At 44.8% G+C, this 21,886-nt stretch overlaps 1 protein-coding gene across 2 annotated transcripts in view; it reads left to right on the top strand.

The window, feature by feature from the left end:
• The window catches only part of PTAC12 (plastid transcriptionally active 12), a 44,021-nt gene extending 22,896 nt beyond the window's left edge, over window positions 1-21,125 (top strand). Inside the window, exons 3-11 of one of the 2 annotated variants that reach the window (XM_086508796.1) lie at window positions 17,204-17,433; window positions 17,514-17,626; window positions 17,751-18,010; window positions 19,032-19,153; window positions 19,354-19,425; window positions 19,973-20,026; window positions 20,104-20,301; window positions 20,398-20,572; window positions 20,669-21,125. In XM_086508796.1, coding sequence (XP_086364922.1) covers window positions 17,204-17,433; window positions 17,514-17,626; window positions 17,751-18,010; window positions 19,032-19,153; window positions 19,354-19,425; window positions 19,973-20,026; window positions 20,104-20,301; window positions 20,398-20,532 — 1,184 coding nt within the window. In that variant the 3' untranslated portion in view covers window positions 20,533-20,572; window positions 20,669-21,125. Of the gene's footprint in view, window positions 1-17,203; window positions 17,434-17,513; window positions 17,627-17,750; window positions 18,011-19,031; window positions 19,154-19,353; window positions 19,426-19,972; window positions 20,027-20,103; window positions 20,302-20,388; window positions 20,573-20,668 lie in introns of those variants that run through there. The other variant, XM_086508797.1, reaches the window with a different exon arrangement.
• Window positions 21,126-21,886: the final 761 nt, after the last annotated feature.

Raw genomic sequence — 21,886 nt, 5'->3', positions numbered from 1 at the left:
GGATATTTGGAGCTCATGGATTGTTTAAGAACACGATCGGCAAATTGTTGCAACTTAGGCCCATATGATCCATAATCCTCCCACCATAGTGACGCCCCAATCTTCGTGCGATCCAGCTGTGCAGTAGTAGAACCATAGGTGCCCTTCTTTTGCCGATAGAGAGAGTTGATTCCTAACCTTGCGTCGATGGTCTTTGTCAGGACAAAGGCGGTTCAAGACAAGGTTGAACCCATTCATGACCTCTGTATCACTATCTCGCTTTTTGCCTTGAAATTCAGGGTCGACCACGACGGCCGTTGCATGTACGGGAGAGTAGTAGGCATTCCACCTAGAAACACACAAGGACTTGATTTCTTCGCGGTCATCCTCATCCGCCACAAGATTGTTGAGCTTCTCAATCATCCGATCCACGGCTTCATAGACTTTGCCTATGCATGGTTGCATGCCATCAATTACCTGAAGCAGGTGGACAATGGGCTTCACCATAGCATCAAGCTCTTCACCTTCTCCCACCATTCGGTATCGTCAATTCAAGATCTACACTCTCTGCCAACCGCGGATGAAGACTGCTATGTGGTCGTACTCATCACTGAGAAATAGCCCTCTTAGTGCTCCATCACAAGCGGCCAAGGGGCCAAGGTTGTACGCAAAGTGGGTTTCTGAATATTGCAAGAGGGAGAGAGAGCTTCGCTTTGAGAACTCATGCCTCACTTTTGGTGGTTGAGGACAAAGGTGACCAAATGGTTGGCCTACTCAACGGTAGGTGCAATCTTTTGACAATGCCCCTGTGTACTTGAGAAGGGTGTTGAGGCAATGTGTCATGCAAAATGAGAAGGTGAGTTGGAGTACACACGCTCAATGATAGCTATGGCCGCCCTATTTGATGCCTCTTCATTCACAACCATGCCCATCACATTCTCAGGCCCAATGATCTCAATGGTCGTCACTCATTCGGCGCAAGCACATCGGTGGCCGTTCCATTGCCGGATGCATCATGAGAGTCGATGAAGTACATTTCCCCTCGGGAATAGGCCACCACTCCATGGATGGGCCTCTTGCGGGTGTCGCTCCATCCATCGACAATGAGGGAGACCCCATTGGTAGCCCATAGTTCCTTCATTGTCTCCGTTGCTTGCTCTACACTCTGCTTCTCCCTATCAAGCAAAGCAGTGGAGGGTGTCTCCAATGATGGGAGCACATAAGAGGGCCCATACTCCCCAATTTTTGTAATCATAGCTTTGAAATCTCTAGACTTATTATAAATAGAGAATCCAATTAGTATGCAATCAAAGAGGCCTTGCCATGGTGCATAGAAGTAGAAATTTTGTACTCATGGAGCCGCACGAAAGGCAATGTATTTGTTTCACAAGAAGTGAACCACCGACCTATCCACCCCATCCTTGAATTTTTAAATTCCAATTTTCATGAAGGGTTGATTGGCGATAGGAATTGTTGGCAACGGAGACACCCGGTGCGGAAGGAGCATGATGATGTGCTTGAGAGCTCAAAGGTTCCCCAATTTTGGAGCCACCCTCCATCTCTATTGGTGCCGATTTCTTTGTCATGGTGGAGGGATCAACGGCAACACATCGGCCTCTCATCGCCGGCTTGGTGGCCTCAAACACCTAGAGTTTCTCAAGAAGCTCTGCTCTTTTTTTGGTGGTACGTGTATGCAAATCCTCACCTCTTGGCCTTCTTCATGCAAAAAGTGCGTGCGCACTTTGTTGGCGCCTGCGGTCCTCTTGTAGGAGCAAAGCTTGCAAGTCCAAGTTCTTGCACCACCTCCTTATGCTTGACCATCGAAAATCACCTCATCCCACCATGTCCATCTTTGCACGGTGGGTTGTTTTCAAGAGGTGCTGGCTTGAGAGGATGCCATTGATGCGAAATCCGGATAGAGAGTAGATAGACTCTAGACCCTAGAGGGAGCCCAAAGCTTTTGAGAGTTGGAGAGAGAGATGGGGGGGGGGGGGAGAGAGAGAGAGAGAGGAGCTTAAGCTTGATAGAGACTCGAGAGTAGATAGAGGGAGCTTGAGAGAGAGTAGAGGGAGCTTGAGAGCTTGATGCTTGAAGAGCAAAGGCCCAAGTGAGCTAACTTCTAAGAGTCAAGACCGAAGAGCTTGCAAGTGTGCTAAGAGCTTGAGGCCCAAGTCCGCTCCCTATCGTCCCAACCCACCCACGTTCGTGAACGGTCGTTTGCTGGCCCTAGGGGCCCGTTCCCTGTTCCCTTGTTTCTATGACATGTTGGAGTTATCTATCCCAAGTAACCTTGACAATGCAGAAGCAACTCGTCTATGATAGGAGTGGCTTCATGTCTTGGTGTCGCTAACATTGCTTCCATTTGTAGTCCCATGTCCTCAGGCTTGATTCCCAAGCAAGAGCCATCTCTGGTGAAATAAAGTTGGCCCTGTCTCTACTATCAAAGAAAATTAGGGCTTTTTAATCTTGTACTTTGTCCCATGCCATGTAGAGCTCTATATTTGCATCCTTGTGGTCTTCAAGCATCCCCCTAAATTGTGGTAGATTTTTGGCGTTCGTTTTCCCTTTCTTAGCTCTTTGCTCCGCTGCTTAAGAAGTTTTGGGTTTGTCCTCAAATTTCTCCTCTTTCTTAGGGCACTTGGGCTAAGATATGCCGCGTTTCACGACACTTGAAGCACTTTCCTTGCTTATAGTATTCCTCTTTTTTTTGGGTAGACAATTGAGGGGTTGTGGACTTCTTTTCCCTCACTAGTATCTTGTATTTCTTTTTTCCTTGCTTCTCTCTCTGAGTAGCCATGTACACTTGCTTGTCTATGGCATAAGTTAGTGATCACGACATCATAGATAAAGTGTCTAGAGCATGGTCCATAGGTTGTTGGATACTTGTAGATTTTTGCTTCAGACAGTAACCTTGGATTTCTTTGGTCCATTTGCTCCCTTAATGACACTTTGTGGAAGAAGCCACTGGTAGGAATATATCTCAATATCTCTAATTGTAGGTTGAAAGGGTATTTCTCAAGTGGTTCCAAGCAATCAAAACATCGGCTTCAAACTGGGGAGTCAACCAAATAGATGAAAACAACCTTTTGAATTTGACCGAGTTGCTGGGCGCTTCACCGTACAATCAAAGCATAGACTACCATGTTTGTGTATTCACTTTGAGATGGACTGCCACTTTTTGACCCTTTAGTAAAATTTCCTTTGGAGAAAGCGGTGTCGAATTGCTAAATGAATGACAAGGCTTTATGGGTAGTTCTCAAGTGGTTCCAAGCAATCAAAACATTGGCTTCAAACTAGGGAGTCAACTAAATAGATGAAAACAACCTTTTGAATTTGACCTAGTTCCTTGGCGCTTCACCGTGCAATCAAAGCATATACTACCATGTTTGTGTATTCACTTTGAGATGGACTGCCACCTTTTGAACCTTTAGTAAAATTTCCTTTGGAGAAAGCGGTGTTGAATTGCTAAATAAATGACAAGGCTTTATGGGTAGTCTTATGGCCCCAAAAATGCCCTTTCTCCGTTCTAAGTTTTCGTACTTCGGTTGCTGAATTAGATGATTCGTATTTTTTCCAAGAGTGATTATATAGGTGTTAAGAGTTGTTAGAAAAAGTTTCTGTATCTAAACAACATCATCTCTTGTATCTCCTTCTTGATTAGCTTTTCTGGCACTTTCGTTTCTTCTGCCGGTCTTTCTCACTAGCATTAGAACTAGGAGGAGGAGGAGGAGACCTAGAGTCGTCATCAAAGTGAACACATTGACGGTGTTCCTTTTTAGACCCCTTCTTTGCTAAATCCTTGAAAGTTGAATGCCGGCCAAGATAATCGGGGAAAGACTCAGACTTCCGTCCCTTGCAAAAGTCTTTCTTTTGTTGATCTTCCACTTCATCGCTTGATTTATTTCCTATGATGTTGAAAGAGAGGTCTTCTTGATTGATTTCGGTTTTGCTTTCACTTTCATTGCCGACTTGAGAGGAGGATTGGCAACCGCCGACCTGCTACCTCTCTTAAAAGTTTGGAATTGGTTGTTTCTTCAGAAATGTCCCATATCTAGGATCTGTAGAATACTTCATAAGGTGCTTCACACAAGTGCCGACACTTGCAAATTCCATCGCAGCTTTGCAAGCTATGGATTCTTGATAAGAGATTCGTCGAGTTGATCATCCCACTCTTCGTCAGTTGTTCTGTTGTTATATGAATCTCCATTGCGGTTGGGTTCTTCTTCCCAGCCGTTTGGCCTCAAAGTCTGGCACCCCTTTCAGTTCTTATTTTTATATCGATGAATCACATTGTACAATCGTCGGGGAGTCACCGTGCAGTTCTTGCTTCCAAGCTTATTTGGCAGAAGTGACCCACCCCCTAGGAACCTTTTGAAAGGCCCCTAGCTTAAAAGCAACATATACAAAAAGTTAGCACTATCAAAAGCAACTGTTAAAATTGACTACTCTGGGTTCAAGTACTTGCCACTCCATGTCATCAACGATTTGGACGCCCTAAAAGTCTGTTGCGATTTATGGGATGCCACGTCAACATCGTACAACAATGCCATGTTAGCAATTTGCGATCATCTCTCTCTCCTCTTTTGTCGAGGGTGCCATGTCATCACGTTTTGTAACATTTGTCCATTTGGAGATGATTTCCCAACAACTTCTCTTGCAACATCTAAGGTTGAGAGAATTTTTGTGGTTCAAGACTTGAGAGATTGGATCGTTGATAGTGATGCTTCACAGAGCTTCTTGCTCAACATGTAGCGACATTGTAGTTTTGTCTTTATTGTTGACAGATCCGTGATTCTTATTCATAGTAAGGACACTAAGGAGCTGATTCTACACCATAAGAGGGGAGGCATCCCTTCAAGGTTCTTTATGTTCAGGAATTGGGTTTCCATCTTATATTAGTGCACGAGGTGTGCAAGTTAGTATGGAGGTGCTTTTCATGGAGCATTCAGTTGCTCTTTAGGATCTTAGCTTAGGCAAGGAGATCAAAGGGGGCATGGTGGGGTGTAGTCTCTACAAGCTCCAAGCTCTCTTCTTGATTATAGGTTCTTCTACAAGTGATCTCTAGCATTATTGGTCTCGCCATTTTAATATTGATACTCTTCGTCTTGCTTTTCGCGATTAAATGATTGATGGATTACTCGACGTTGGGAGTAACCAAGGAGTCAAGGACAAAGCACTTCTTGCATTTTTGGGAAGCATCATAGAGAGGCTATTCTGAAGCATTATACATGCAGAGTTACTATAGTTTTGGACTAGGTTGACACTGATCTTTGGGGACCTATGCAAACTGTAGCCTTGATCCTTAGGCTAAACTCCTCACTTTATGTTGCTTGTGGATAAATTGAGCTGCTTTACTCGGGTATCCTTCCTCATAAGGTCATTGGTGTTAAGTGGGTCTACAACTACAAGATCAAGTACAAATCAGATGGTTTATCTGACAAGCACAAGGCTCGCTTCGTATCCAAGGGCTTTTCTCAACGACTAGGAGTGGACTATGACGAGATTTTTTCACTGATTGCACATATGACGACTATTCGGCCAGTTTTTACTTCAGTAGCCCATCATTGTTGGCCCGTGTTTCAAATTGCTATGAAGTCAGCCTTTCTCAACGGAACCTTAGAGGAGGAGGTGTATGTGGAGCAACCTCCAAGTTCCTCACTTCTAGGGTCAGGCAACGAGGTTTATAGGGTGTGGAAGGCTCTCTATGGCCTAAAGCAAGCTCCTCGAGTGTGGAACCAAAAGATAGATGCTTTCTTCCTACGACATTCCTTTCATCCTTTTCGTGTAGATCCTCATTTTTATATTTTTAAAGAGGGAGGATTGGTGACACTTGTTATCCTCTATGTGGATGATCTTGTTATCACAGGTAGCCATGACAAGCATGTCGGTTGCATGATGGAGACCTTCACCAAGGAGTTTAAGATAGCAGATTTTGGCTTACTTCATTATTTTCTTTGACTGGAGATATGGTAGGTAGGGGGGCATCTTTCTTTCTCAACGATGCTATGTCCAAGAAACGTTGGAGGCTTTTGGTATGATTGAAATTTGACTGCAACCCTATCTCTACTTTGACGGATACCAACCAGAAGTTGTCCGTGTATGATGTAATGGGACGAGCACCACGTGCCAACAGAAAAGAACAGATCGAACGACTTTAAGCACTTCAAAATAACAACGGAATTGAAAGAGATGCACGACACACGAGACGGGGAGTGGCGGAGTTTCATCCCAAGAGAGCTTTGGCCCCAAACCTTGGCGCCCCTTACGGTATTTCTTTATATTGCATTAACAAGGAACAACTCCCATGGCTCTACTCTGTATCTCCCGTGGGTAGACTGCTAGAGTGAGAGCCCATCGCTCATATTTAAAGGCCCTTGGCCTCTAAAAGCGATTACATGAAAAGTTTCGAGTTCTAAAAGCATTTGGCCTGCAAAAAGTAGTCCAACGCAAAAGCAGGTAATCCGTATAGCTGCCACGTCAGCATTGTTAGGGAAAATGCGGACTGCCGTACAGCTTGCCACGTTAGCAAGTCAGTGCAAGACCGGGAACTGCCACGTGGCATGTCAGCGTGATTTACAGGATTTTCCATACAATCATGCCACGCCATCAACCGATCGGGCAGGTCTTCTGTGTGTGTGTGTGTGTGTCTTGGTTTATTTTAACTCTAGTGGCTTGGGGCCCCATCGAACGGGGTCCCATAAGTTGGTGAGAACTCTTCTTTAAACTTAGGCCCCTCGGCGAGGACTTGTAAGTTGGTGAAAACTTTTGCCGCTTCTTCTTCTTAGGGTTTAGGCCCCTTGACCGGAATCTCCATGTTGCTTGACATATCAGCAATTTGTGACATATGACCCCTTGGATGTAGCTGATGTTACAAAGTGTTGGAAACTGGTTGGCTCTCATATTTGGTTGTTGAACACTCGCTGTAACATCAGTTCCCGGTGGGACTTTTGAGTTCGTTTCTACAGAAGCGCGGCAAGTCACATCTTCAAGAGGCCTTTTGGATCTTGTGGTACTCGAAGCAATCAAAGTCATCGAGCATATGGTATGCCGTTGGAGGTACAAAATTTGGGAGTGATTCTAATTGGAGAGGAGATCGAGATTCACGATAATTGACTACAAGCCACACCTTTTCTTTTGGCTCAAGAGCGATTTCATGGAGCAAGAGGAAGCAATCTGCAATTGCCTTGTCTTTTACAGAGGTTGAGTATCATGCTGCTTGTAGTGCTACATGTGAGTCTGTTTGGTTATAGAGGTTGCTTTCAGAGATTGGGTTTATGTAGCAGACAACCACAATTTATTCGAACTATCAGAGTCGTATAGCTATTGCGTAGATTCTGGTGTTTCATGAAACCGGCCCGCAGGGCAGTGGACTTAAGCTTTCACCCGATTCTTTAACACTTGACTAAACGACACAAAGCAATGACTTAAAAGGCACATGTAACTGGGAATGGGATTACACTTCCAAACAAAAGCACGGCTAGGAAACTAGAATGCTCCCAAGCAGTGAGCGACACCTGTAGGCCCCAAAGGTTGGCGCCCCTTTCGGTGTTTCTTTATTCTTTAACAGAGGGAATAAAACCTGTGATTTCCTACAAGCTGTCCCGCACAATCCGGGCTGAAATCCATCTATTCTGGCCCGATTTCGACAACATAACTGTACTAGGACGCTTCGCAGTCAGTATCCCCACGCAATAGATGACTTTTTGGACGCATACGGACACTTTGCAAAATCTGGCGAGAATCTGCTGCATGCTGAATTCTCTGTTTTGTGCCCCGAAAATGCGCCAGATCACCTCTACAGCGGTCCCCTCGCGTCCCCGAACCTCCTGGGGGTATTAGGGACCGTTTAGGGCCGAAACCCTAAACCTGCAAAAATACACAGCAGGCTGTAATTCCCTGTTTTGGGCTCCGTTTCTCGTGCCGGTCGCATCCGTAGCAAGTCCTCGAGCTCCCGCACCTAGAGGGCTACTTGCCCTTTGAATCGGACGAGACTTATCATGTGAAACCTCTCCGAATTCACCTGTACCTGTGGGGGATTAGCCACTAGCTAATCCAGTACCTGTGCAAGAGGCTCTTGCCTCGGCAATCGCGCATGAACCCACACAACTGTACATTGGTCAATTGAGAAGCCCACTTGAGGGGCATAACATAACTGCTCGTAGGGGGGAGAGAGAGCAGTGCGTAGCGTGTAGGGCATCAGTCCTGGCACTGCACTGTACATAAGAGGGAAAGAAAGCGCTCCATAGCTCTTAACCTGTGACAGACAACTCCAAAATGAGCCTCCCTGCTCTATAAATTCAGCGCTACCTTCTCTTGCATGAGGAAAGTGCATAGAAATGTGCCACTTGACACAATTACAAGCTTTTGCCCGTTTTGGGGTTGCCCCTTAAAAATCTACCGACCGGTTGCCCAGTTGACTTCGCGGCAGAGTAACTTGTCAAGCAGCTTTTGCCCGTTTCGGGGTTGCCGCCTAAAAATCTCCCGACCGGTTGCCCAGTTGACTTCGCGGCAGAGTAACTTGTCATTACAGAGCTAATGACGTGAACACTTTTTTTGTTCCAAAATAGCAGTTTCCTAAATTTTAGGAGATGCTTCCATGGCACTCACATGGGTCGTCTGACCATCAATCACCACTAGAACTACATCGAAAAATGCAATGTCAGCCAGCTATCAGGTGATTTACACTCATAGCCCCACCGTGGCTAACCTTAGTCCATTTGTCCAACTTTAGTGCTCATTGGCCATCCGACCTAGACTCTCACTGTCCGCCTCACACCATGCAACTCGGGCATTGGCATTTCGAGAGGGGTGCTTTAAAACAAGTCCAATAAAATTCCCCCGAAAAGAAATCAACAAGTAAAGTTAGTTGCCACAGACTCGTGACATACCCCCCTCTTGAAATCGTGAACGTCCTCGTTTGCATGAATATCAATCCATTAGTGTGTACAACACCTTTTCGTGTGTACACACCTGGTCGACGTGGTACGAGACATACATGCTCATAGTTAACACTCTTGTGTATTCAACACTTGTTAACTCATGTATGAACAGTTCACTCTCTTCCATCCACTTTGCATCCATAGGTGGATAGTTCTTGAACTTCACCAAATATCGCCTTGTAACCTTGCCTTTGATTTTTCTTTCCTTGTGTGCCATGATCTGTTCTGGGACCAAAATTTCATCAAGCTCTTCAATTTTTTGCTGCTCTTCAAGTGGCATATCCTCTGGCACATCACCAATAAATGGTTTGAGAAGACTCACGTGAAGGGCATTGTGAATCTTCCAGTTCTCAGGCAATTTGAGCCTATAACTGACGTCACTGATCTTCTCTGTTACTTGAAAAGGCCCATAATAACGCATACTAAGCTTTGTAAAGAGACTTTCTTTACCTTTTCGCTTCTTCAATCGTGCCTTTTCAAACCGCAACAGTACCCAATCACCAAGTGAAAACAGCAATTCATGACGGTGGAGATCAACAACTTTCTTTTGCTCTGCCCGTGTCCTTTCAAGGGCATGCTTTATGTTTTGGTACATTTCATCTATATTCTGTACATATTGATCTGCTTGAAAGATCTTTTCCTTGGTACGTAGAATGGGAGGAACTTTCACATGACCTTCGACAATTTCAAAAGGTGCTTTGCCCGTTGAAGAATGCACTGTATTATTGTACGCATACTCAACCAACGGTAAATATTGCTCCCACTTCGCCATGTGCTCTGACACATAGCACTTAAGCAGATGCAAGACAGTAGAATTTGCCTCTTCTGACTGCTCATCTGTCTGTGGATGAAACAGCGATGAGAACTTACTCAAATATGCTCTCTAGAATAGACTTGTCATCCGTGGGTCACGGTCACTGACAATCAACTGTGGCATACCATGGTACTTAAAGATATTGCACATAAAGAGACGTGCCATCTGATCTGGTTTTATCTTCTTCCTCACAGGAATGAAATGAGCTTGCTTGGTGAACCGGCAAATAATGGTCCAGATTCCATCATTTCCTGTTTGTCTTCTGGGAAGATCAAAGATAAAATGCATAGCTATGCTTTCCCATGGTTTATCTGGAATCGGCAATGGCAGCACTGGTGCCTTTTGCCTGTCAAACTTGACCTTTTGGCAAATCAGGCATGCTCGCACAAAGGCATCCACATCTCTTCTCAAGGTAGGCCAATAAAAGAATGTCTCAACCGCTTTCACTGTAGCATCTATACCACGATGCCCTGCATACGGTGGGACATGACTCTCTACCATGACCTTATGTCGCAATGGCCTAGTGACACAGAGTCTGCCATGCATCATCATAAAACTATCTCTGAGGAGGTAGTGCTCATGACGTTGTCCTTGTAACTGTTCGAAGATCCTTGCAAAATCTTCGTCACTCGCATAGTGTTCCTTCATGTCATCAAGTTCATGATGATAAGGAATTGACACAGCTGAAATTTGTGGCTTTCTTGATAACGCATCAGCCACAACATTCTTCTTGCCTTCCACATGCACAATCTGGAAGTGAAACATGGAAAGAATGTTTGCCCATCGCATATGCTTTTCCGATAGCTTTGACTGTGTTAGAAAGTATCGCAAGGTCTGATGATCCGTTTGGATAGCAAAATCAACACCTAGCAGGTAGTGTTTCCAACTTAAGAGCGCATGAATCACAACCAATAACTCTTTTTCATAGACCTGCATGGTCATCTCTGGCCCTTGCAAGATTCTGCTCTCATAGGCTACTACCCTGCCATCTTGCATTAGCAGTGCACCAATGCTACTGCCACAATCGTCACACTGGGCCACAAATGACTTCCTGAGGTCTGGCAAAACAATGAAGTCATCTTTTCCTTTAAGAGATTAAAAGCTGAAATCTCTTTTTGGGTCCATCTAAAAGTGACCTCTTTCTTTTGCAAAGCATGTAAAGGTGAAGCAATCTTTGCAAAGTTGCAAATGAATCTTCTGTAGTAAGAACATAGCCCTAAGAAGCTACGGACATCGTGCACATTCCTTTAAGTTGGCCATGTCTTGATTGCTTAAACCTTCGCAGGATCCATTCAGACACCATCTTTTGACACAATGTGTCCCGAGAAAGTGGATCTCTTCCAAGAAGAACTCGCTTTTCTTGCCATTGATGAGCAATCTGTTCCTGTGAAACTCTTCGAACACAATGGTTAAGTGATGCCTATGCTCCTCTTCATTCTTCGAGTAGACTATCATGTCATCAAAGAATGTGCCAATAAAGTTCTGATATGGACGGAAGATCCTATCCATCATTCTATTGAACGTAGCAGAAGCATTCGTAAGACCAAATGGCATCACTAAGAACTCGTAGAGACCAAATGTCGTTCTAAATGCAGTCTTGTGCACATCCTCAGGCCTAATTTGAATCTGATGGTACCCACTTTTAAAGTCGATCCTGCTGAAAACTGCCACCCTCTAGGCGGTCAAGAATATCATCAATCCTTGGAATAGGAAACCTATTCTTGATGGTATTCTTATTCAACACACATGCGCCAGGAGCCATCCTTTTTCTGTACTGAGAGCACTGTAGAGCAATAGGGTGACGAGCTAGGCTGAATCAACCCTTTCTCTAAGAGCTCCTCCACTTGGCTCATAATCTCTTTCCATTGCGCCTCACTAACCCTATACTGTGGCCTATTTGGTGGGCTACAACTTGGCACCAAATCAATCGCATGATCCTCGGGCCTCTCCGGTGGTATTTGAGACTGTAATGAATTAGAAAAGCAGCCATTAAACGTTTGCAAAAATGCTAACCTGTCTTTATCTAACACATATAAATTTGACTGGCAACTATCTGAAACATCACGTGCAAAAATCAAGTACGCAGAAAGATGATTCTTTATTACAGAAGTGATAGCAGAAGCAGATACAATAGGGACTGACTCTCCTTTTAGCTTTACATCCAAGATGTGAGTTTTGCCCCTATGCTGTACAGTGATCTTTTTGTTGTAGGCATCCAAGACTCCTTGCACTCGGAACATCCACGGGATCCCCAACAAGACATCACATCCTTCCAACGGCATGATGTAGAACTCTTCTGTGTCCACATACGACTGAATATGTAGACGCAGCTTTCCAATGATGGGAGTGACGCACTCTGAGTGGCGAGGGCATGCCAATCTTGCCTCTGCGGTGTACCCCATGATCCATCTCTTCAGCTCTGTTGCCCAGCTTCATAGCTAATTCTAGCGTGATAAAGTTTGCTTTGGCACCTGGATCAAAGAAGATGAGTGCCATCTGGTCTCTAACTTTACCCCACGCTCTGCATAACTCACTGGCATCTGTACTAGGCCTGTCGCCCAACATGTCTGGCACTAAACCTGCCGAAGGCATAGGCTTCTTTCCTTACCTGTCCTCTTTGTCATCTGAGTCAGCTGGCCTTTTCTTTTGTGGATAGTTGGCTGCAAAATGACCAGTCTGCTCGCATATAAAGCACTTGTTTTCAGCCATCAAGACCTTCTTTTCCTCGGGCGTCTTATGCATAAAAGGCTTCCTTTTTTGCTTCTTTGCGTGCACTCTAGAAGTCTCGCCTTTATTGAACTTCGCTGGCCCCTGGAACGCTTCAGGAGCGGCTTTCGTAAAGGGCTGCTTTGCTGAATTTTTCTTTTGCTGCCCTCCTTTCTCGTTGCTCGGAAACCCACTGTCTTCTCCTTTCAACAAGGCAAGACCAGTGTTAGCAACTTCCATAAGCTGAGTGAGGGTAGCCACTCTGTTCTTGGTACAGTAATCACGAAGCCCTTAGGCAGCCCACAACAATACTTCTCTATCTGCTCTGTCAATGGCACAAAGTTGTAGGAGGTCACTGAGAGTAACACTTTACAAAACCTCCTATTGTACTCCAACAAGCTCTTGCATGTAGCCGAAGTAAGCTGGTCCCAATCTATCACGACGTCGGCTTCAAATTCATTTAACAACCATTTGCAAACATTTGCTTGAAGTAAACCTAAGTGCAGATGCAAACATTTGCTTGAAGTAAACCCAAGTGGCAGGTGCCTGTCCTTGCATTAGCAGTGTCGTCCACCATGTAAGCGCATTGTCCTTTAAGAAAGTGGCAGCTTTCTTACTTTAGAGGCCTTTGTAAAATTCCCTCCTGCATAAGCTGTATCAAACTGCTGGAGGAAAGTGAGAGCCTTTGCTTTATCCTCGAAGCCACTAAAAGTGCTGAACTTTACAGCTGCACCACCTTCTTTGTAAGCTTTCGGCTTTTCTAGTGCCCCCAAATTGTCATAAGGAATAGTCTGCAACATGGGCATTGTAGTAGGCATGATCGGCACATCTTTGCCATTAACATTTTGCGTCAGAGGTGCAATATCTGGCTGCTATCTAGAAAAACAAGCCATGCCAAAATGACCCTGTGGCACCTCAAACTGGCCCTGGTTGCATTGAAAACCTTGCTGCATGTCGATACTACCATACATGGGGTTTGGCATCATGCCTTGCATACCCCCAAACACTATTCCTGGTATGTACGACTTCCAGGCGCATAACCAGCCATACTTTGGAACACAGATCCACCCCCGAAATACCCAGGATGTACCGTGGGTGGTGGAGAAAGTGGGTGCATAGCTTGGTATCCAGTTCCCTGTCCATTCAAGACAGCATGCGGCTTTGAAAGGTGGCGGGCTGAACTGGCATAACCTGTGGAATAGGCGTTCTAGCCACCTGTTCAAGCACGGGAGGAACCTGTTTTGGAGCCCTTGACTCCTCAACATGCGAGTGTTCCCTGTCCTGCTGAGTCGCATGAAGTACTTGGGCTTGAGCCTCAACAAGCTCTGTATGTGGTGTAGGTTGCCTATTTTGCTATTGCACTGGTGGCATTTGCAAGAACTCCATAAACCTTGGATTTTGCACTAGCTGTGAAAACACATTCACCGCGGCAACTAACTGAGTCTTGAATGCATCATCCTCAAGTTGCCCAATCATAAAGCCTTGTACTACTGGAGGGACAGTCACATCAACAGGAGGTACAGATTGACGTGGCCGTGAGCTCTCGCCAATCTCGAAGACCATAGGAGTTTCCTGCCTGTCCTTCGAAGAGGAACCCTCTTCCATAATGCCCTTCCCTTTGTTGGTGTCTTCGCCGCAAACCAACCAAGGCTCACTTCTTGAAGGAAAAATGATCTTGTCCCGGCAATGGAGCCATGAAACCGGCCCGTGGGGCGGTGGACTTTAGCTTTCACCCGATTCTTAACACTTGACTAAACGAGACAAAGCAATTACTTAAAAGGAACCTGTAACTGGGAATGGGATTACACTTCCAAACAAAAGCACGGCCAGGAAGCTAGAATGCTCCCAAGCAGACATCCACACCTGTAGGCCCCAAAGGTTGGCGCCCCTTTCGGTATTTCTTTATTCTTAACAGAGGGAATAAAACCTGTGATTTCCTACAAGCTGTCCCGCACAATCCGGGCTGAAATCCATCTGTTCTGGCCCGATTTCAACAGCATAACTGTACTAGGACGCTTCACAGTCAGTTTCCCCACGCAATAGATGACTTTCCTGACGCATATGGACACTTTACGAAACCTGGCGAGAATCTGCTGCACGCTGAATTCTCTGTTTCGTGCCCCGAAAATGCGCCAGATCACCTCTACAGCGGTCCCCTCGCGTCCCCGAACCTCCTGGGGGTATTAGGGACTGTTTAGGGCCGAAACCCTAAACCTGCAAAAATACACAGCAGGCTGTAATTCCCTGTTTTGGGCTCCGTTTCGCGTGCCGGTCGCATCCGTAGCAAGTCCTCGAGCTCCCGCACCTAGAGGGCTACTTGCCCTTTGAATCGGACGAGACTTCTCGCGTGAAACCTCTCCGAATTCACCTGTACCTGTAGGGGTTAGCCACTAGCTAATCCAGTACCTGTGCAAGAGGCTCTTGCCTCGGCAATCGTGCATGAACCCACACAACTGTACATTGGTCAAACGAGAAGTCCACTTGAGGGGCATACATAACTGCTCGTTGGGGGGGGGAGAGAGCAGTGCGTAGCGTGCAGGGCATCACTCCTGGCACCGCACTGTGCATAAGAGGGAAAGAAAGCACTCCATAGCTCTTAACCTGTGACAGACAACTCCAAAATGAGCCTCCCAGCTATAAATTCAGCGCTACCTTCTCTTGCATGAGGAAAGTGCATAGAAATGTGTCACTTGACACAATTACAAGCTTTTGCCCGTTTCGGGGTTGCCGCCTAAAAATCTCCCGACCGGTTGCCCAGTTGACTTCGCGGCAGAGTAACTTGTCATTCCAGAGCTAATGACGCGAACACTTTTTTTTTCCAAAATAGCAGTTTCCTAAATTTTAGGAGATGCTTCCATGGCACTCACATGGGTCGTATGACCATCAATCACCACTAGAACTACATCGAAAAATGCAATGTCGGCCAGCTATCAGGTGATTTACACTCATAGCCCTACCGTGGCTAACCTTAGTCCATTTGTCCAACTTTAGTGCTCATTGGCCATCCGACCTAGACTCTCACTGTCCGCCTCACACCATGCAACTCGGGCATTGGCATTTCCAGAGGGGTGCTTTAAAACAAGTCCAAGAAAATTCCCCCGAAAAGAAATCAACAAGTAAAGTTAGTTGCCACAGACTCGTGACATTTCATGCCTGGAAAAAATCAGAGAGACGGTAGCACTTTTTCAAGAGAGGACCTTTGATGGTACCATATGGCTCGAGTACTCTTCCACGTCAGATAACCCTGTTGATATCTTCGCCAAACCGCTAGCTCAGGTGACTTAAAAATTTATCCTTCAATGCCACCTTGGATTGGTGGATTGTGGGGTTTTTATGGGGTACTCGATCATGAGTCGGTGGTCCCTATATAGCCCCCCAGCCCCCCCCCCCCCCTCCCCCGCCCGCCCCCCGGGTTGTATCTCGTGTCTATGGCAATGCATCGATAGTTTCCTAAGACGTTAAAATTCTCTCTCTCTCTCTCTCTCTCTCTCTCTCTCTCTCTCTCTCTCTCTCTCTCTTGTTTGTGTGTTGCTCTTGCAGATCCACACTGGACGGACTGCTCTAGGCCTTGCATCTCTGCTACAAAGGGCTGCCCGCAATTTGAGGCTGATTCAGAGGAGGTTAATCGTGGTAGATTGGAGGTTCGTTGGCTGTCCTTGATCAAGTCTTTCCTTACCGGTTGCAGATTCTGCCGTCATCCTATTCACCTTCTGCTACACCTTTGACAGAAGAGGGATGGATCATGGGTCGCATTGGGAGATTAACTAGTACCGGTAGCTATTGGAGCATTCTCCTGATGCTCTCGAAACACACACTTTGGCTTGCCATCCTCGCCAACCGCCACGGCCCTCTTGCACCTGGGATTATTTCGAGTTCTTTCAAGAGTGGCTTTTTGGACATTCTTCAGGACATGAGTGCCTGACGAAATTTTTCCCGGCAACTTGGCAAGTTGGTCCTCTAATCGCGTGAGGCAGCTTAGGCAGTCTTGCCACAATTGCGGCAAGTCCAATCAAAGCACTTTGTCTTTCCTTGGGATGCTTGACATGGATTGCATGAGCATCCCAAGCAGATGGATGAGTGCTTTACTCTTGAGATGCTTTATCCCAATGTGTGTGTGCACGCCCAAGACGCTTGAAGCCCTTTGCCTTCACACTACAAGAGGCGAAGGCTCTCAAGGCGAACAAGGCACCCAAAACAGTCAAAAAATTGTCCCCAACGTCAATAAACTGCCACATCAGTAGATTGAAAACAGCCAATTTTTAAACTGCCCCCCACATGTTCAGCTGCACAGCCATATGACCATACAGAAACTACCGTGGCTTAACAGATAGTGCCTGAGATTCTACTTTTGTTACCAGACATCATCTTGTAGACTTTCCAGACATGATCCCCTAGAGTTGCCTAGTTTTCCTTGGGATGCTTTGAAGTCACCATGGCACGCGGAACCACATGCGCATGTGATGATATTCCAACCTTCAAATATTGCGTATGCCTAGACCTAAAAGAGTATTGAATGCTGAATTTCGACAGTTTACCAGTTCTAGTATGTTCTGAAGCTTGGCTTGTTGATGTTTTCGCAGAATTATCATCTTTATTTCATTGTATGTATATATTTCTTTATATAAAATCGTTGAGAATGCAACATATATAGATAATCTTATCATGGAATCTTTGCTACTTACTTCAAAACTAGTACCTGCAAAGCAGTTTCTTAAGAAACTTTAATGGTTATTCTTACGTAACTGAGGTACCTGCTTTCTTGAAGGTGTGCAAGTCTATAATTTTAATGAGGAAGATGATGAAGATGAATATAGGAATGAGTATGTCACATACAAGGACCTCAATGAAAAAGAGCCTGAGAAGCCAAAGGATGAGAAGCCACAGGAGGACTTGAAGCCTTTGCCTGATGACAAGCTGTGGTTCAATTGGCGTAAAATCCCTCCAGAAAAGGAGCCTTGGCATGAATTCAGCAGACCTCCTACGGATCCCTTTGCAGTATGAATAACATAGTTCAATCTAAGGAGTTGCACCATTGCGTATTTTGAATTCTCAAGAAAGCATTCTTAATTTGGTAGGTCTTGGCGACGGCAGCTGCAAAGAGGGGACAAATAAAGCTATTTAGTGACAAACCTACTGTGACTGAAACAGTTCTTGCCCGTGCTCGGAAAGAAGCTCTCTCGCAAGAAAGGTAGGATCTTTTTCATTTTGGATGGCTTTGTTGTCAAACTTGCATAACAGCTTCCAGGTGTTTTTTTTTCGACGAGAACTAAGTGGTAATTCTGGACGTCTCTTAATTTCTTTGGTGCGTGTAGGCTTGATATGGAGAAAAAAAGACGAGAAGAGTTAGGTGCAATGGCATACTACAAAGAGTGGGTGAGAGCTTGGGATAAAGATACTTCGAAAGAAGCTGTGCAAAAACACTATGAAGAGACAGGAGAGGGTGAATCTGTACAGTTAATGCAGATGTTCGAGCACCAGACATTGGCAGAGTATCGTGTAATGATGGGAACTGATCCTCGCATTCAAAGGGACCCACTATGCATGCGTATGACCCTAGAGGAAAAAAAATCAGGTACAATGTTTAATCTCCCATAATCAGATCAGATTCTATAGAAAGAAGAAAGCATGATTGGTGGTTGTTTTTTGCTTCTCCAGAGTCCACATAGAGTTCTTCTTTCCTTACACACTAGAAAGCTTTTTTACCTTGACTGCTGGGTAGGTTATAACAGTCGAATGCTGGTGCATTTGGGCATACTTTTTTGACCCCCATGTCTTGTTAGCTTGACTGCTGATGCATTCCCAAAGTTGTTGGAGCTACTACGAACTTCGATCATCTTAGTGCAAGCACAGTGCACAGTTTTGTGTTTTGTAAATGCATAAATGGGGGACTTGGCCTGCTAAAGCTTAACTTACAGATAAAAGCAGTGATTGCAAGATGTCCATTTTACCATTGCACGGTTTGTTTTGCGTTCTGATTGCTTAAAAACTTTTAAATATTCAGTTGAGTCATTTGCGTCTGCTACAGAAGAAAGATTCTTATTTTCTTTCTTTGTTTCAAAGTTCCATTGGTTATATTTGGTTATTTTGCTCAGAACTGTGGTTCTTGAAGTGCTACCATGCATCACATATGGAGCATGCACATAGATAATAAATAGTATTGAGATGTGGGATTATGAGAGCCACTTGGCCAATGTCATGCGAATGGTGTATCTGGTCCATGAGGGGTCTGGCTGTATACATGTGCACATGTTGATACTCATCCAATTGCAGTAGGAGAGGAGCCGAGAGCAACACCAACGTCTACTCTGTAAGAAATTCCATAGGTGGAGCTCTGCCCATGAGAGAAGAAAAGGTAAGGCCATGAAAGCAGTAGGATAAAGAGTGGACAAAAACACCGATGTGCTGATTCAGACCTTGCTATTGCGAAGGGAGATTGGGTGTTGGTGTATGACAGTAGTCTTGATAACCAACATACTGCAGTGCTTGTATTGATGATTTTCCGTTTGCTGTAAGAGTTTGTATCACTATGCATTGGTCAAGAATATTCAGTTGCTTGAAGAGTGTTCCATACTTGTTTCTTTTGTTTTCTTCAGTTTGGGGTGGTGATCCAGTCTACCCGACAATCAACTACTATCAGGATCCAAATGCAAAAGCTGATTATCGGGGACCAAATTTTCATGAGCCCCATGAAGATCTTTTGGAGTCTCTTCGTAAGGTTTGTTCTTTTTGTGGTTGTGGTTGATTCCCATACAATTACAATTTTGAGTGTGCATACGCGCACACACACACACATGAACGAATGCATGCATATGGTTTCTATCAGTCCTTTGGAACACTCTTTGCCTTCAGCAGTGATTTTGGTTTTATCTTATGTAACATTCTTATGTCTCTAGAGTTTTATGACACTGCTAACAGGCTGGAAGGCTAATGAGCAAGGAACAATTGAAGAAAATTCATGAGAAGGAAGCGGCTAGTCAGACTGCCATGGTTTGTGCTCGTTAAAACTACCACTCTTTGAATCAATTAGGTTTGTGTAGGAGGCACAAAAAGCTTGTTCGCGCTTTCAATGTACTTGCGTTGTAACTTGGAAAGTTTAACATAGTACATTGATGAGCCCAGTAGTAAGAAAACATTTGTGCCTTGCCTGCACAAAACACATCAACATGTAAAGTAAGATTATATTATAGAAAATGTCTTCTGGCTGTAGCCTTTGCCAGCTGGCATCAAAGCTAAATAGGCGAAGACATTGACCTATTGGTGATGTTACATATTTTCACATACAGTTATATTTCTTTTGCGTTAGAAAATTAGATTGGCATGTGGCTTTAGCTTATATTTACATTTTATAGGCTTGTGAGCTTTTGAAACTTACTAAGCACTTTGTTAGCTTCATCAATGGTTTTTTAAATGCAACTTCTTCAACACTTATGGATGGCTTTGTAATTGCTTTAGCAATTCAAGGGAGGAATTAATTGGAACAAGTGGTTTCTCTGTTTTCCATTATCTGAAGTTTTAATGCTGGAGTGGATTGTAGGAAAAGGATTTTGAGGATGCCATTGCAGGAGCTGTTGACATAGGAGAAAAGGAGGTAGTTTCTTGTTTTCTATGCCTTGGATATTAGAACTATGGTCTATAGTGTACATGATCACAAAAATTTGTGAACAGGAAGAGGAGGAAGAAGAGGAGGAAGGAGACGAGGAAGGAGAAGAGGAAGGAGAAGAGGGAGGGAAACAGGAAGTTGGAGAAGAAGGTGAAGATGAAGGTGAAAAAGAAGGTAAACGTCAGGAAGGTGGCCTAGACCAAGAGCAAGAAGCTGAAGGTCAGGAAAGTGAAGACGGTGATCTACCAAAGACCAAGGAACAGGTTTGAGAGAGCTACTTTGCTTTGCTAGTTTGTCGCGCTGTCTTTGTTTAACTTTGGCTGGCTCATTCGCTAACTTTTCTTTTGCAGGAGCCCTAGGAGGCATGGAGAAACTATCAAAAGAAACACTTGGGAGAGCCACGTAGCTTCACTCTTCAGTGCGTTTTGTCAGATACCTATTGGCTTAGTGGGATATGGTGGCTTGTGGTTCATGTACACTGTTTAGGTGCATAAGTCATGATCACACTTGCTCCTGGCGCAGAACCAATGCAGAGTAAGCAACAGTACATTGTGGATAAAACTTTTTGTAGTCTTTGGAGACACTATTAGATTTGCTGTTTAAGTTTCCGGCATTCTGATTTTAATGCAGGGCCAGGGCCTTATTTCTATGAGAAGAGGCGTATCAAGGAGGGGTTTTCATATTGTGATGTGTGGAAGGTGTCTGTCAGGGAATGAGGAATGGTGCTGTGCATCCAAACAGAGATCCTTGAACAGCTCAAAATGCCATAGCTGGTTCAAAGTCTTCAAATCTTAGAGAGCTACCTACGGTACCAGCATACTGGATGTATGTTGCTCCATTTTGCCACTACCTTGAGAGGGTGCAAGAGCCCAATTAGGATTTAACACCGAGTTCTTAAGTGGACATGTTGCTTAGCATAGCTTTCGGTACTGTGGTATGAAGTCCTGTAGCCTGTGTAACTTCGACTCTTTTCTACGACTAGAGTAGCATTGGGACTTTATAACAACAAATGTGTGGTGATGAGACTTCACTTATAAATACGAGCTGTGATTTAGCAGTCCGGAGCTGGGTGCTCAGTTTTTGGAAGTGAGCGTGCTTCATCGCAAGGTGCCCTGGCCACAAATATTTACTGCTTGATTCCCTCCTGTACGTGTGAGGCATGTGTTGGTGCACATGCGTGTGAATGCAGATGTATGTTTGCTCAGGATGGAATTGTTCTAGTAACGAAGTGGTAGGACAATCATCCAGAACTCTGGCATTATCAACATTTTGTAACCTCGGAGCGACATGGAAACATATTTTCAGCAGAAAATTATCTGCTTTTGTGTGCGTGCGTGCGCGTGCTAGTGAAGTTGATCATGCTGCTAGCATGCTACAAGGTATATACGTATGATCAAACTAGGAGATCCCTATCATCATAGAGAGATTTTAGGCTCTCGCTTTCTGTCTTGATATCTAGCACAGCCTCGGGTCTCCGGCATGCTTTGAGCTCTTGTGGGTCTTCGCATAGGAAAGCGTGGCCTTGACTAGCTCTGAGCTCAGTAATAGCTGCAGCCAGAGTCACAATTTATCTTCCTTGACCTTGTCCCTGTTGGGATAGCCACTCTGCTAAACTATTTTGGAGAGAGAGAGAGTGTGTGTCCATGAGGAATCAGATTTAGGCATCTTTGGTTGGGCTATGGTTCTTTTGAATGGATAGAAACCCTCTGACAATGCAATAATATCTGTGTTTAATCTTCCATTGCGACCATGCTACATAAGCTGGGCAATACTTAGATGCAAAATCTGAGTCTTTAAACTTTCATGTTTGCACAATCTTCGGTCAATCAGGTGAATTTTTTTTTTCCC

The sequence above is a fragment of the Adiantum capillus-veneris genome, chromosome 3 (assembly GCF_014529385.1).
Source record: "Adiantum capillus-veneris isolate H3 chromosome 3, ASM1452938v2, whole genome shotgun sequence".
Taxonomy (NCBI): Eukaryota; Viridiplantae; Streptophyta; class Polypodiopsida; order Polypodiales; family Pteridaceae; genus Adiantum; species Adiantum capillus-veneris.
The sequence above is the reverse complement of the archived record's forward strand: the minus strand, read 5'-3'. Positions and strand labels throughout refer to the sequence as shown.